This window comes from Physeter macrocephalus, chromosome 8, assembly GCF_002837175.3.
Source record: "Physeter macrocephalus isolate SW-GA chromosome 8, ASM283717v5, whole genome shotgun sequence".
Classification (NCBI taxonomy): domain Eukaryota; kingdom Metazoa; phylum Chordata; class Mammalia; order Artiodactyla; family Physeteridae; genus Physeter; species Physeter macrocephalus.
In genome coordinates this window covers 136,383,420-136,399,817 of record NC_041221.1, presented here as the reverse complement: position 1 = coordinate 136,399,817, position 16,398 = coordinate 136,383,420, and the positions used below count along the sequence as shown (strand labels likewise).

The 16,398-nt window shown below is 47.2% G+C and overlaps 1 protein-coding gene across 1 annotated transcript; it reads left to right on the top strand.

Moving 5' to 3' along the window:
• Positions 1-4,553: 4,553 nt before the first annotated feature.
• Positions 4,554-16,252, top strand: LOC129392364 (uncharacterized). Its single transcript, XM_055086907.1, has 11 exons — positions 4,554-4,703; positions 4,948-5,067; positions 5,650-5,727; positions 5,995-6,077; positions 6,611-6,697; positions 6,772-6,888; positions 10,435-10,585; positions 12,565-12,648; positions 13,582-13,644; positions 14,376-14,540; positions 15,689-16,252. Exons 1-11 carry the CDS (start codon positions 4,554-4,556, stop codon positions 15,911-15,913), a joined length of 1,323 nt encoding a protein of 440 aa, XP_054942882.1. The 3' UTR covers positions 15,914-16,252.
• The last annotated feature ends 146 nt before the right edge of the window (positions 16,253-16,398 follow it).

Below are 16,398 nucleotides of genomic sequence, written 5' to 3'. Positions count from 1 at the left end.
TGCCACAACTACTGAAGCCTGTGTACCTAGAGCCCGTTCTCCGCAACAAGAGAAGCCACTGCAATGAGAAGCCCACCCACCACAATGAAGAGTAGCCCCCGCTTGCCGCAACTAGAGAAAGCCTGTGCACAGCAACGATGACCCAACATAGCCAAAAATAAAAACAAACAAATAAATAAATGTATATTTTTTAAAAAGCAATACATGCCCTGAAAATTTATATTTTCAGTTGTGTGTATCAACTGAATCAGTTTTTTTCTTTTTATTAGAGCCATACTAGTGAGTAAGAAGTGGTACCTCATTACGTTTTTGATTTGCATTTCTTTAATGACCAAGGATTTTGAGCATCTTTTCACATGTTTGTTGGCCATTTGTATAGCTTCTTTGGAGAACTATCTATTCAAATTTTTTTTCCTAGTTTTTAATTGTTGTTTGTCTTTTTGAATTTCACTCATGTATAATGATGTTGAGCACCTTTTTATGCACTGTGTATATCTTCTTTGGAGAAATGGCTATTCAAGTCTTTCCCTCATTTTTTACTTGAGTTGTTTGTCTTTTTGTTGCTGAGTTGTAGGAGCTCTCTATATATCCTGGATACTAGATCATCATCAGGTATATAATTTGCCAATATTTTCTCCCATTTTGTAGGCTGTCTTTTCATATTTTTGATAATGTCTTTTGATGCACAAAAGTTTTTAACTTTGATGAAATTCAGTTTATCATGTTTTCTTCTGTTGTGCTTCCTTTTGGTATCATATCTAAGAACTCATCGCCAGATTAAAGGTCATGAGGATTAATTTCTGTATTTTCTTCTATGAGTTTTATAGTTTTAGCTCTTAAATTTGGGAAATTGATCGATTTGAGTTAATTTTTATATATGGTCTGAGGTAAGGGTCCAACTTCATTCATCTGTATCTGGATGTCCAGGTGTCCCAGTGCCATTAGTTAAAAAGATTAATCTTTCCTCATTGAATGTTCTTGATGTCCTTGTCAAATCAGCTGTCCATAGAAACATGGGTTTATTTCTGGACCCTTACTGCTCTGCTCTCTCACTGATCTCTATGTTTGCTCTTATGCCAGTACCACAGTGTCTGGGTTACTATTGCTTCACAATAAGTTTTGAAATAAGGAAGTGTGAGTCCTCCAACTTTGTTCTTCTTTTATAAGATTGTTATGACTATTCAGCATCTGTTGAAATCCATATGAACTTTAGAAGGAGGAACAGAAGCTGAGAGTGAAGGAACAAATAAATAGGTTATGCAATAAAGGAAATCCAATATTAGACTAATGCTTCAAAAGAGGCTCAGAGAAAAAGATGGGATGTCCCTTAGTTCAGTTATACCAGATGTCTCAGGGTGAAACCATCTAATCCTGAGACCACTTTTGCTTTGGAACCTGATGAGATATAGAAGACTGCAAACCTGGGTGGCCTTGCTGTGGGAGACATTTTGATAATAAAATATAATGATGGACTAAACTAATTACTCATTTTTCACGTAACAGCTACACAACGAGATATAACACTGGCATTGTTGGTAAGACTACGATATTAATATTGATAGTCAAATGTATGGGAAAATACAAGTCTCCTATGCCTACCCCACACTCATTCCTCCAGATGGTAGGCATATTCATCTTGTTACTATTGCTCTACCTGTTATTTAGACGTACACCAAATGTAGATGATCAGACAGGTATGATTCTTTCGGCTATAAGGGATCCTTGGTGAAAAATCAGAGAGTGGCTTGTGATATAATAAAGAACTTATCTGGTCTTTGTCTTCAGTTACTGGCACAAAGCTTCAAAAACCTTTGGAATTTCCTGAGCAATAGGAGTCTCTCTGTTATACTAATGAGGTGACTTCTGGCAGGGTTCCTAGATAGCTTCAGGATGAAAGAGGTTACTCACTAGACAAAAACAACCATGCAGGGCTTCCCTGGTGGTGCAGTGGTTGAGAGTCCGCCTGCCGATGCAGGGGACACGGATTCGTGCCCCTGTCCGGGAGGATCCCCTATATCGCGGAGCGGCTGGGCCTGTGAGCCATGGCCGCTGAGCATGCGTGTCCAGAGCCTGTGCTCCGCAACGCGAGAGGCCACAGCAGTGAGAGGCCCGCGAATCGCAAAAAAAACCCAAACAAACAACCATGCAGGGACTTCCCTGGTGGTCCAGTCGTTAAGACTCTGTGCTTCCACTGCAGGGGGCACAGATTTGATCCCTGGCCATGGAACTAAGATCTTGCATGCCACGCAGCACGGTCAAAAAAAGAAAAACCATGCAGATTGAAAGGCTGGAGTTGAATTCAATCACATAGCCTATGATTTAATTAATCATGCCTACTTAATGAAATCTCATCGAAAAATGCTGGACAATGAGGCTCAGAGAGCTTCCTGGTTGGTGAACACATTGATGTACTGGGAAGGCATACCCTCACTCCACAGGAACAGGAGCTCCTGCCACTCAGGACCCTTCCAGACCTTGTCCTACATAACTCTTCATCTGATTGTTCACTTGCATGCTTTATAATTAAAAAAAGGTAATCATAAATAGAGCACTTTCCCGAGTTCTGTGAGTCATTCTAGTGAATTATTGAACCTGAGGGTTGGTTGTGGGAACCCAGGAATCTGTAGCCAAGTCAGGCAGTACTACAAGTAACCTGGGGTTCCCACTTGTGCCTGGAACCTGAAATAAGGGGTCTTACTGAGGACCTTGCATTTTAACTTGTGGGATCTGGCGCTAACTCCAAGGAGTTAGTGTCACCTACAAATTGGCGCTTGCCATCTACCTCTACAAGGATCAAATTATGAGCTGCTGCAACTGCTGACCTTCAACACCCCCTGAAAGGAGTTCACGGTGGAGATGAGGAATGAGGCACTCTGTGCTCTGGGAAAAACTGGCAAAACAGGTCTTCAGATACATATTCTCCGGAGACAATTTTATGAGTACCATTGTTGCATCTCCTTGTACCTAGAAAAGCACTAAAATCATCCTTCATGGTGACACCTGCTCCTAGTGACTAGCAGTAACCTTCACGAGACTAGCAGAAACCTCCTGCAAAAAAATATGTGCTTGATTGCACGTACTCCCCCTGCACCAAAATCACATATATACTGAACCCCCCCCCCCCACCTCTTTGGAGCAGCTTCTCAGAGCAATCTGAAATGCTGTCTACTGGACTATAGTCCTAATTTTACCCCAAATAAAACTTAACTCACAACTCATAGGTTGTACATTTTTTTTCAGTCGACATTAGTATCAGAATTGGATTGAAATGTAGGACACCCAGTCAGTGTTAGAGAATTGGTGTCAGATACAGTAACTATAATGCTTTGCTAGGTTCTGAAGTCATTCCAGCAAATTATGGAAGCTGCAGGAGTAGTGGAAATACCTGGGAGTGTAGATAGCTAGTCAAAGTGAGGACCCCTGAGCTTGAGACTAGCGTCTGAATTTAGGGCAGTCTTATTGCAACTGTGCTCTTACCTGTGAAGTTTGGCCAAACTCTGGGTAGTTGGTGACAGAAGTAATTTCATCCTACATGGAACATTATTCAGCCACAGAAAGGAAAGAAGTACTGATACATGCTACATCATGGATGAACCTTGGAAAACAAGAAAAAACCCAGTCACAGAAAGAACACATATTATGTGAGTCCGCTTATATGAGATGTCCAGAATAGGCAAATCTATAGAGGCAGAGAGTAGATGAGTGGTTGTTTAAGGGTCAGGATAGGGTGGGGGTTAGGGCGGTTATAGTAAAGGAAAGCAAGTTTCTTTATAAAGTGATGGAAACGTTCTAAAATTAACTGTGGTAAGAGTTACACATATCTGCAAACTTACTAAAAACCATTGAATAATACACTTTAAGTGGGTGAATTGTATGGTATATGAATTATATCTCAACAAAGCTGCCATTTTTTAAAAAGGTAGTTATCTTTTATAAATACATACTGAAATAGCTATATGTGAAATATAAGGTGTCTGGGATTTGCTTCAAAAGAATCCACTGGGGTGGAAGGGGGAACAGAAGGAATAAGACCGGCCAGAACTTGATAACTGCTGAAGCTGAGTGCCTGGAAGCTCATTAAACTATTCTCTCCACAGTTATATATGTCTGAAATTTTGCATAGGAGGAAAAAAAGAAAAATTCCATGCAATAGTCTGGCTCACTCAGAAAAGAGAGGTCTGTCACCTCCTATGGTAAGTTATTGTTTAGAGGCCCCACACAGAGCCCTCAGATCAGGGAGATGAATTATTGAGGGGAATCTGAGAGGCACAGAAGCCATGGAGTGTGGAGAGGCGATGAGCACAGGGCTGCTTTGGGCCGGGGCAGCTCAGCCCCTTCAGTCCTCACTGACAACCCACAGACCAGGCTGACCGTGGTGGTGGAAGTAGAGCGAAGGAGAAGATCTGGTAAGAAGCCTCCACACATTCATCTCAGAGGTAACGCAGCCTGGGAGAGCCTCTTGGGAGAGGGGGAGGGCGAGGCCATCTCACATTAGGAAACTGAGGCAAAGGTTGAGGGCAGGACTCAGGCGTCCTGGGAGTTCAGTTTCCCCCATGAGAGTTGATATGAAGCCCACCTGTCTCAGGCCCCGAGGAGACCTGTTGCCCCACGCTCCTCCTGGAGGGGCCCAAGAGCATCCGCCTGTGTCAGCGTGGGATTCTGGAGAGTCAGGTAGAGATGGGATGGGCTGGGATGGGGTGTGGGTAAGTGCAGGGAAGATGGGAGTGACACTGTTGACTCCAGTCCTGCTCACAGGAACAATGCATCACCTTTGACAGAGTCCTGGGTTCTGATGCTCCTCAGGTAGGGGGGTCTGGTAGGGCGATGGGAGGAGGGTTGGAGCACTCAGGACCCTTGATCCTGGAGTGCTGAGTGCTTCCCAAGCTCTCTGGTCAGGGCAGGCTGGGCAGGCACCTGAGTCAGAGATGTGCCTGTGTCTCCCTGCAGGAGGCAGAGCAGGAGTTGCTAGCAAGAGTCCAGTGCATGCTGGGCTCGGTGGGCCGAGGGTACAGTGTGGCCCTGCTGCTTCGGGGTCGAGAAACAGAGGCACCCCGGCTTGTGCCTCAGGTGAGTCCCAGAGGATGCACCAGTCATAGTTGTTATGAGACTCAAGTGTTGGCTCCTCCAGGAGACCTTCGAGAACTTTCCCCTCCCCACCCTAGCTGGACTAGATGCCTCTCCTTGGGGTTCCTATAGCACCCTGTGGTCCATACAGGATGTTTTGCCAGTGTCAATCACGAAGCTCTTGAGAGGTCAGGGAAGGTGGGAGGCTGGGGTCCGTGAGGTGAGGGTCAAGGAGGGGTGGTGTGCAAAGATCAAATACTCAGGGAAGTCTACTTTTCACTGTTCTTAGTAATACTAATAATGATCATAAACATTTCATTTTTAGGCTTCATCAAAATGCCCCCAAACTAAAATAGTTGCCTCAAAACCTTGTCATGAGCCCCTACCCTAGCAAACAGGAGGTCCCACTGAAAATGTCTGCTCACTTGTCTGGCTTGCTGTGAACCACAAGGCCAGGGGCTATTTTTGTCCTGGCCACCAAGTCCATAGCACCTAGCACAGGGCCAGGCATAGACTTTGTCCTCAGGAAATGTTGAAAAACAGGTTAATCCTTTCTCAATCCTCACTCAGCCTTCTCCTCTTTAGTTGCTGCAGATGCTGTTTGAAGAAGCTCTGCCCCTCAGGGGCTCTGATGCCGTGCTTAGTACTCTTAGCCTAGTGCAGGTGAGGCCCTGCGGGGAGGGGAAACCCGGGGAGCCAAGGCCATGGTGATGCTGCAAAAGAGCCCGAGGCTCAGGGGCTGCCTGAAGAGTTTGGATCTCTGCTGCTCACCACTGTCGGCTTGCCTTGCTGGGGTCTCCTTTTTCCTGCCTGAGATGGCTGAATTTTGGTGCCCTGCTTGGCTCACAGGGCCCCAGCGGGAGGATCACATGAGCCAAAGGCTGGGGAAAGGTTCGGTTTGTAACAGATGTTGTGCTTGTGTGATCCCAGCTCAGCACCAGTGGGAGGAGTCGGGACCTGCTTGCTCCAGGGACAGAGAACCTGTCGGTGCTGGATGTGGCTCCTCTGGGCTTGTGAGTGTCCAGAGCCCAACGGGGTCTGAGGGTGCTTGTCTTAAGGCAGGGCTGACACCCCAAACCAAGCCATTGGAGGCTTCTCGCCACTGCCACCCCAGGGAAGGGAAATTATGAACTTGGGGTCATGTTTACAGGTTTGGGGTTTGCCCCCAGGACTCCCTCTCACCATCTTCCCTTCATCCCATATCTCCATAACCTCTCACTCTTCTCACCACCCCATCCACTTACACCTCTTCAACTCAGTCATTACCATCCTGGGTGATCTGAGCATCTCACGGAGCAGAACTTCAGTTTCTCCATCTATAAAATGGGAGCAATCCCAACTACCCTGTTTCCCTCACTGGGCAGATGATAGGAGAAAAAATAAGATCATGAAGATGAGAGGCTTTTAGGGGATATACTGAGCTTGGAGTCTTGGGGATGATTCTTATAGGCTATTGGGCCCCCATGGGCTCCCCATACAGAGATTCTGGGGGGCTGGACAGAACCCTTGTGCTTAGGAGCTGAAGATCAGCCTTCCCTTCCTCCAGGGTGGTAGAAAATGTCAGTGAAGTGGAGGTGTCTGACTCAAGAGCTGCCTCCGAGCTGTACTTGCAGGCTGCAGGTGGTGAAGGCAGGTGAGGACAGGTGGGTGCCTTCACCCACCCCCACCCCCTAGCCATTTGGCCTGATCCTTTGATCTCCTCCACAGTGCCTGCTCTCTGCTCACTGTCACCATGTCCTGCCCATGGCCTGACCCTCCTGAGGGGCCTGGGACCCAGGGCATGTGGCGAGGAGCCTTGCGGATCCTGCAGCTCCCAGGAGCCCTGTAAGTCTGATGGAGCCTTTTAACAGCTTTGGGGAAGGCTCGGGTAGGTGGCTGAAATATGGATGTAGAGGCCCAGGACAGCATCAGAGTCTCCTCCTTTCCTCATCTTTGACATGCTGAAGGATTTGCTCCCTTTAGTATTTCTTGTAAGGCAGGTCTACTAGCAATGAACTCCCTCAATTTTTGTTTATCTGGGCATATCTTACTTTCTCTTACATTTCTGAAGGATAGTCTTGCCAGATACAGAAATCTTAGCTGACAGGTTTTTTTTTTTTTCTTTCAACACTTTAACTGTGTTATCTCACTGCCTTCTGGCCTCCATAGTTCCTGATGAAAAATTGGTTTTTAATCTTACTGAAGATCCCTTGTGCATAATAAGCTGCTTCTCTCTTGTTTTCAAGATTCTTTGACTTTGGATTTTGACAGTTTGATTATAATCTGTCCTGGTGTAGATCTCTTTGAGTATACCCTCCTTGGAATTTGTTGAGCTTCTTGGATGTGTAGATTCATGCCTTTCATAAGTTTGGGGGAATTTTTGAGCATTATTTCTTCAAATATTATTTCTGTCCTTTTCTCTTTCTCTTCTCCCTCTGGGACTCCCATTATGCATATGTTTGTACACTTGATGGCAGCCCACAGGTCTCTTAGGTTCATTTTCCTTCATTCTTTTTTCTTTCTGCTCCTCAGACTGGATGATTTTATTTGACCTATCTTCAGATTTGTTGAAATTCTTGTGTCTGCTCAAATCTACCCTCTAGTGAATTTTTAATTTCAGTTATTGTACTTTTCAGCTGCCATATTTCTACTTGGTTCCTTTTTATAATTTCTTTTTATTTTTCTTTTTTATTTTGTGGTATGCAGGCCTCTCACTGTCGTGGCCTCTCCCCTTGCGGAGCACAGGCTCCGGACGCACAGGCTCAGTGGCCATGGCTCACGGGACAAGCCGCTCCACGGCATGTGGGATCTTCCCAGACCGTGGCACGAACCCGTGTCCCCTGCATCGGCAGGCGGATTCTCAACCACTGCGCCACCAGGGAAGCCCCATTTTTATAATTTCTATATTTTTCTAATTTCTATCTATTTGATAGTCACTGAGACATCATTTTCTTTTTTTTTCTTTATCTTTATTCCCCTTCTCCCACCACAAAATTTTTAGGAAAATTCCCAAGATAGCAGTGAAGCTAGAAGTTGGGTGGGAAAGAGGGAACTGGGAGTTGACAGAGGATCCAGCCTTGGTGAGACATCATTTTCTTGATTTAGTTTTCTGAAAATATCTAAGACAGTTGATTTAAAGTCTTTGTCTACTGAATCCAGTGTCTGTTTCCTCAGGGACAGTTTTTATTAATTTCTTTTTCTTTTTTTCCTGTGAGTGAACCATACTTTCTTTTTTTAAAATTAAAAAAAATTATTTATTTATCTGGCTGTGCCAGGTCTTAGTTGAGGCATGTGGGATCTAGTTCCCTGACCAGGGATTGAACCCGGGCCCCCTGCATTGGGAGTGCAGAGTCTTAGCCACTGGACCACCAAGGAAGTCCTGAGCCATACTTTCTTATTTGCATGCCTAATAATTTTTTGTTGGAAACTGGCCAATTTGAGTATTTGTTGTAAAGACTATATTCTTTATTGTGTTGGTCTCTTAAGTCTCCATTCTTTTTCCTTGGTGCTCTGACATTCTGGATATGATAATCTGGTAACTCTGAAAGCTGGATTCTCTCTCCTCTCCAGGGTTTGCCTTGTTGCTTGTTGTGGGCATCAGCCATCCATTTGCTTACTTTTCCAAACAATTTTTGCAAAGACTGTATTCCTTGCAGTCACTGAAGTCTTCATTCTATTATCTCAGTGATTAGCCAATGACCTGACATAGAATTCCCTAACCTCCAAGAATGTGCCCCCGGTCTTAGTTGAGGCATGTGGGATCTAGTTCCCTGACCAGGGATTGAACCCGGGCCCCCTGCATTGGGAGTGCAGAGTCTTAGCCACTGGACCACCAAGGAAGTCCTGAGCCATACTTTCTTATTTGCATGCCTAATAATTTTTTGTTGGAAACTGGCCAATTTGAGTATTTGTTGTAAAGACTATATTCTTTATTGTGTTGGTCTCTTAAGTCTCCATTCTTTTTCCTTGGTGCTCTGACATTCTGGATATGATAATCTGGTAACTCTGAAAGCTGGATTCTCTCTCCTCTCCAGGGTTTGCCTTGTTGCTTGTTGTGGGCATCAGCCATCCATTTGCTTACTTTTCCAAACAATTTTTGCAAAGACTGTATTCCTTGCAGTCACTGAAGTCTTCATTCTATTATCTCAGTGATTAGCCAATGACCTGACATAGAATTCCCTAACCTCCAAGAATGTGCCCCCCCCCAAAAAAAAAAAGGAAGAGGAGAAAAAGGAGGAGGAGGAGAGGTAGGGGAAAGGGAATGAGGAGAGAGGAAGGAGAAGAAGGAGGAGGCAGGGAGGAGGAAAAGGGAGAAAGGAAGAAAAAAATTCTCCAGGTTTCTACAGACTGGCTCTGTGTTGGGTCGCTCCTTAAATGCTTAGCAAGACCACTTACAGCTCTGCCTTAGCCTCACCTGATGCTTGCACTGAGCCCTAATTCAGCCAGAGGTGAAAGCCTATGGTCTTCTCAGGTCTCTTCTGACCACACATACTGCCCTGGACATATGTGTGGCTTTCTAGGTACCCTAGTACACATGGGAACTTTCCAAAGCCCTTATTCCTCCAAAATTTCACTCCCCACCTTTTCTCCCAGTCTTTCCATGTGTCTATTGTTTGCCCCAACTGTTATTTTTGCTTGTTCTTTCATCTGTCAATGCTTTGGGGGACTGTCCTCTGGCATGGCTCCTCTGCTCCAAGAGAATTCCAAGATAAGTGAAACAAACGGAGGCAGCTTTTGTCAGTCCTTTGTGAGAAACCCCAGACAATCAAAACAGACAAACACAGTTCCCTGGGAACAAGATCTACTCTGCTCCTTTCAGAACCAGGTACCCCCACCAGAAATGTGGGCTGTGCTGGGGAGAAGGTTGGGGCTAGGGTAAGTTAAAAAACACCACAAAGATCTCTTACCATATTTAAGCTGCCTTTCTCCTGGTTAAACATTCATTTCATTGCTGTCAACCTTTGACTATCTCCCAGAGTTCCAGTAAGGTTGATTCTGACCATTTTTTTTGCCAGATGTTTCTGGGGAGGGACAGACCCCCAGAGTTCCCTACTCTGCCATTTTTGTTGATGTCACCTTGCTTTGCCATTTTACAACTGGGTTGTATTTTTATTATTGAGGTGTAAGAGCTCTTTATATATTCTGGATACAAGTCCCTTGTCAGATATACAATTAAATTGTTTTTACTATGAGAATGTATTATTTGTGTAATTTAAAAAGTAATCAAATATAAAATAAAATAAAGATCTATACAAGGTTGCAAATCTGTCTGGTGGTACACAAAAGTGACTGGAAATAGTCAATCTTTCCATCAGAGTGTGATTTGGGCCAGTTTCATTCTGCATCTACCGGTGGACATCTCTTTTCTTCCTCCCTCCCTCCCTCTGGCAGAGACTGTCCCTTGCTGCAGGTGTTGGCTGGTAAGGTTGTTGGTGAGGAGGTGGAGGGCTCTCTGCCCTGGATTGTCTCATGTCTCCTGGAAGGAAACAACTACAGTGGCCTTCTTCTTCGCCTGGACCCTCAAGGTGGCCTGGGGGAGGACGTGGGTTTCTTTGGGAAGCTCTAGGATCTGGCCTTAGGCCTGCCCCCCACCTCACCCAACCAGCGGCAGCCCCAACCCTAGCGAGCCCAGAGAGAGCCTGAGCCTCTGGGAGGGCCAGGATTCAGAAAGGTCCCAGAATTGCCAGGCTCCCACCATCTGGAAAGGAAAGGCCAATAGTAAAAGCAACCCCTCGCCCTTTCAGAGGCCTTCAACAGTTTACCAAGCATTTTTACACTGACTAAAACCTTTGATTCTTACCACAATGCCATGAGGCAAATCGAATCTACGGGCGAGGGAAGGGAGGCAGGTTTAATTTATAGACGAGGAAAGGGAGGATCAGAGAAGGGAAGGTACTTTCCTATTTTCACACACTCATTAAAGATCAGGCCTCTGTGAAATGATATGTCAGAAATTTGGGGGAGGTCAAGTGGAGGGTATAGATCGAACAAGAATGACCATGAGTCGATATTTGTTGAAGCTGATAAGGTGATAAGTAGATGAATCTCCTAGACTTTGTATATGTTTGAAGTTTTCCACTAATACAAGAGTAAAAAAAAAAAAGTCTGTGGGGCTTCGCTGGTGGCGCAGTGGTTAAGAATCCGCCTGCCAATGCAGGAGACATGGGTTCAAGCCCTGGTCCGGGAAGATCCCACATGCCACGGAGCAAGTAAGCCCGTGCGCCACAACTACTGAGCCTGTGCTCTAGAGCCCGTGAGCCACAACTACTGATGCCCACACGCCTAGAGCCTGTGCTCCGCAACAAGAGAAGCCACCGCAATGAGAAGCCCGCACACCACAACGAAGAGTAGCCCCGGCTTGCCGCAACTAGAGAAAGACCACGTGCAGCAACGAAGACCCAACGTAGCCAAGAAAAAGTCTGGCCCTCTGTCTTCAAAGTCAACAAACACACATTCATTTGGCCAACATATTCCCAGACCACACACTACATCAGGCCCTGTGGAATGAGGAAGATAAGTTGGGGCAGCTCACACTCTCAAGGACAATGCAGGGAGGGAAGGAAGTGTGTTTACGTATAGGCCAGTTTGGGATCGTGACTAAGGGCACAGGCTTTAGTGTCAGATAGAACTGGGCTTGAGTTTCAGTTCTGCCACTCACCAGGAAGTTGCCTGACCTGAGGTTCAGTTGCCTCATCTGGAAAATGTGGAGGGAGACAGGGTAAATCAGGGTTGCTGCCTCACTGGAGTATTGTGTAGCTAAAAAGAGACAATCCATGAAAAGCCTTAGCACAGTACCATCGAACACATGGAAAATGCCGGACAGGTGTTAGCTGCTTTTTTTAAATTAATTAATTAATTAATTTTTGGCTGAGCTGGGTCTTTGCTGCTGTGCGCGGGCTTTCTCTAGTTGTGGCGAGCGGGGGCTACGCTTTGTTACAGAGCACGGGCTCTAGGCGTGTGGGCTTCAGTAGTTGTGGCTCACAGGCTCTAGAGCGCAGGCTCAGTAGTTGTGGCGCACGGGCTTAGTTGCTCCGCGGCATGTGGGATCTTCCCGGACTAGGGCTTGAACCCGTGCCCCCTGCATTGGCAGGTGGATTCCCAATCACTGTGCGACCAGGAAAGCCCAGGTGTTAGCAATTTTTATGAATAGTACCGTTAATAGAAATTAAAAGTTTTACAGGCAGTGTGCTTTGGAGTTCAGAGGAAGGAGGGATTCACTCTTGTGTCTCCCCTTACTAGGCAGCTCCCTGAGCTTGCTCCAGGCTGCTCTGTTGGGGGCCGCAGGAAGGAGGATGAAGGTGCGACAGGTGAGGCCCACCCTCTAGGATGCAGTAGAAGAGGCCCGGGCCCGGCGGGCTGGCCTGAAGAGCCTGCGTTCAGGGCTCCTTGGGGACGCCCTGACAGATAGTGGGCTCGGCCAGCTGGGCAGGGCACTGCGGGAGTTGCAGGTGAGCAAGGTGAGGCCTGGGGGGTGCCTGGGCCAGCAATGGCCAGAGACCACCCAGAATCCCCTCCCCATAGGTGGTAAAAGCCTGGAGCCAGCACTCAGGAAGCTGGATGCTCAAAGCAGTCAAAACTAAGGCTATGGGGCTCCCAGAACCACAGGTACGTCTTCCCATCCAAACTCTTGGGAGGCCTATTGATGTCTGCCTCCTTTTTCTCTGTTTATAGAGCACTGTGAGGGGGCCCTTCATTCATTAATGTATTGATTCCCAAACATTTATTGATCACTATGTGCCTTTTTATAATCCTCTGGAAAGAAACAATTAACACCATGATCAGTGCTCTGAAGAGCATATCCAAAGGGCTCTATGTGGGTATCTAAGTTGGTCTTGGCAAGAGAGGGAAGGAAGACTTCATGGAGGAAGTTGAAAACTGAAAGAGGTGGCTAGCAAAGATGAAGGAAGAACATTCCAGGCAGAGAAAATAACAGGGGAAGTGTCAGAGGTAAGCGAGTCCTTGATCTCTTTGGGGGACTGCAAGCAGCTCAGTTTGCTGGAGGATAGAGTTTGAGGAAGAAAGTCCAAAGAGAAGGATTGGAGACTGAAGTAGGGGCCTGGTCATGCAGGTCTTTGTAAATCTATTGAGATGTTTGGAGTTTGTCTGGAAGGTCAAGGGGAAGCCACAATTTATTTTAAACAGGGAAGACAACATTGCTCCCAGCATTGCTTCAGCAAACTGAAGCTCCGAGAAGTGATGTGAGTATCCCAGGGTCACTAGGATAATCAAAGGCAGCAGAGGTGCAAAGACATCCAAGTCCTTAGACTCAGCACAGCACTCTTTCATCCCCTTAGGATGCATGTCCTCCCTTATGCAGAAGGGGGCGCTGTCTTCCATGATTTGTCACAGGGTGGCTGGAAGGTAGCCCCTGTCCAGCTTCTCCTGGTGCTTTCATTCTCTTAATTACTTATAACTTGTTTTCACAGCCCTGGGCCTTGGGAATTAGGCCTGTAAACTCCAAGTTATTGAACAGGGCTGGCCACTGCTAAGTGCTTTGGGTGCTTTATCTCATTTCATGCTCTCTACAACTTTTATCAGCTCCATTTTATGGATGAGAAAATGGAGACTCAGAAGACTAGCCACCTGCCTGAGGTCATACAGGTAAGAAAAGGAGGGGCTGGGACCCTGATCTGATTTCAAAACCAACACTGTCCTGGGAGAAAAGGTAACAGAATTCTCATTCGTAATATATTCTCAGCAGGTGACAGATTCAACAGCAAGCCCCAGCCCAGGCCTCCAGTAAGAGCCTCAAGGTGAGGCTGGTGCTTGGGGTGGAGCTGGAGGTCTTCTCCACCTTTGGTGTGCTTAACTGCATTTTCCTCCAGTGGCAGGAAGAACAGCATCTATAGGACCTGATCTCCACCAAATGCACCCTCTCAGGGACTCTGAGGAACAGGTAACACCTCACGTACCCCAGAACAACTGGAAGCTGTTGGAGAGTAGAGTCGCAGAGTCCTGATAATATGTGTCCTGCCTACCTTGCCCTAACATCAGGGAGAAGTACGGAGCTTCTGGCAAATAAAGGGCCTGAAGGGTTACTGGATCCCTCAGGGAGGGGCATGGGAAGGGGCTGTTTTCCTACTGGGCTGGTTTAGGGGCATGGGGTCCCTAGGGCCTCCATGGCACCTATTGGCAGAATCAATACCTCTCCTCTTCCCTCACGGCCTCTGAGTCTCTGTCCAGGCCACAGGCTCTTTCAGGCCAGCTAGTCTCCTGGATGTAATTCTAGGAGCTACCCTGGTAATGGGGGTCTGTTGGAAAAGTTGGGCCCTGTGTCCCAAGGCTGTGTACACACATGGGCTTCTGGCTGAGCCTAGAATGATGCCACCTAGGCCCAGCAGGCCCCGGATGTGGCCCTGCAGTTCTTCCTGGCTCAGGCCCAGAGGCAGAGACTGCGAGAACAGCACCAGATTTGGATCCAAGAGGAACTGAAGCATTTGGAACAGGAGGAAGAGGTGGTGGCAGGGGACCAGGTGAAAGGCCTGGTGGCTGAAGAGGTGAGGAAGGTCAAGTAGGGGACTTGAGGCTCCTACTTTTTTTTTTGCTGGGTCAGGTCTTAGTTGCGGCACGGGGGATCTTCGTTGAGGCATGTGGGATCTTTCATTGTGGCACTTGGGCTTCTCTCTAGTTGTGGCATGTGAGTTTTTCTCTTTTCTATTTGTGGCGTGTGGGCTCCAGGGCGCATGGGCTCTGTAGTTTGTGGCACGCAGGCTCTCTAGTTGAGGCGCATGAGCTCAGTAGTTGCGGCACGTGGGCTTAATTGTGCCGCAGCATGTGGGATCTTAGTTCTCAGACCAGGGATCAAACCTGCGTCCCCTGCATTGCAAGGCGGATTCTTTACCGCTGGACCAGCAGGGAAGTCGCTTGAGGCTCCTTTTAACCTGGCCAGGTACCGTGCTGGGATCTAGCATCAATCACAGCAGACTGGACCACAACCTCTCTCATGGTCCTCACAGCTTTGAGGGGGATAGACGATGCAATTCTCAGTGCTAAGTGCTGTAAATGAGGGAGCTAGTGACTTGTGGGAACAAACAGGTATACCTGGCCCAGGCTGGAGTGGAGCAGAGAAGATGGCATCTAAACTGAGACTTAAAGGACAAACAAATTAGCCAGAGAAATTCACTAGACTCAGATCAACAGGGCAGTTTGTGCTCATCACATGGAGGCACTAAGTAAACAGACCTTGTTTAAACAAGAAACAAAACTTTTGTGCACAGAGGTCCGATCAGGGGAAGGTGGGAGACATGCCCTTAGGAGAGAATCCTGTATGAGCAAAAGTCCAAACGGAAGCAATGGCAAAGTAGGTTCTGGGTGTTGCGAACTGTCCATCTGGCTGGAGCCTGGCAGGTGCATGGTCAGAGGCAAGGCTAAAGAGACCAGCATGTGCCACGCCTCTAAATTTGGACTTTACCCCAAGGATGACGGTGAACTATTGAAATGCATGTGTCATATCAGTTCTGTCCCTCACTAGTCATGTGAATTTGGTCAAGTTAGGTCACTTCTCTGATCCACTGTTTCCAAATCTGTAAAATGGCAATTACCTCAAAGGTTATCATTAGATAAAACGAAATAATAATATAAAGTAAGTAGAGCAGAGCCTGGCACACAGGTTGCACTCAACAAAGGGTATGTATTATCACTGAAGGTTTCCGAGGAGAGGCAGAGATGGCGCCGGGAGTGCACGGGGCTGAGACTCCAGCTGGAGGCCCTTCAGGCAGAATGGGACACTGCGGAGCAGGACCTGACAGCCCTCTATGACCTGCACGTGCAGGCTGCCCGGGCTTGGACAAGCCACGTGCTGCAGGTCAGTGAGGACAGAGGGCAGGCCTTGAATTGGTTCCAAGGCTGGCTGACTGATGGGGATCTCTGAATCTGCGCACAGGTATTCCGAGCCTGGCGGGGGCTGTGGGAGGAACAGGCCATGGCCGCAGAGCATCACTATCGCAGCCTTCTGGCTGGCATCCTGCAAGACACCATCAACCTGGCCACGCAGAACCAGGAGCTCCAAGCCCAGAGCCAGCGACTTCAGCAGACTAGACTGGGCGCAGGCATGCTGGATCCCTGCCGAGGAGAAATGTGGGGATCAGGAATCTTTCAGGGGCAGTCTCCTCTCCCCTCGTTCGTAAAGGTCCTAGGAGAGGAGTTGGGACACAACAGCCAAGCTAAACTTCATTATGGATAATTAATAACACCACTAACTAGGTCTCATTGTGCCAGTCCCTGCTGAGCACACTAACATCCCTTATTTGATTTAGCCATTTCCAGTCCCCTTTATAGTAGTAGGTATCATTTGACGCCCCCATTTCAGAGATAAGCCAACTAAAGCTAAGAGAGAGGTTAAGTAACTGTTCAAGG

What these genes read in the sequence shown, in the direction of transcription:
- LOC129392364 (XM_055086907.1), top strand. Translation starts at nt 4,554, where the DNA reads ATGAGAGTTGATATGAAGCCCACCTGTCTCAGGCCCCGAGGAGACCTG. An exon ending in GATGTGGCTCCTCTGGGCTT is followed by an intron (nt 6,078 to 6,610) that starts GTGAGTGTCCAG and finishes CCCTTCCTCCAG; the next exon opens with GGTGGTAGAAAATGTCAGTG. An exon ending in TGGGGCTCCCAGAACCACAG is followed by an intron (nt 12,649 to 13,581) that starts GTACGTCTTCCC and finishes AACTTTTATCAG; the next exon opens with CTCCATTTTATGGATGAGAA.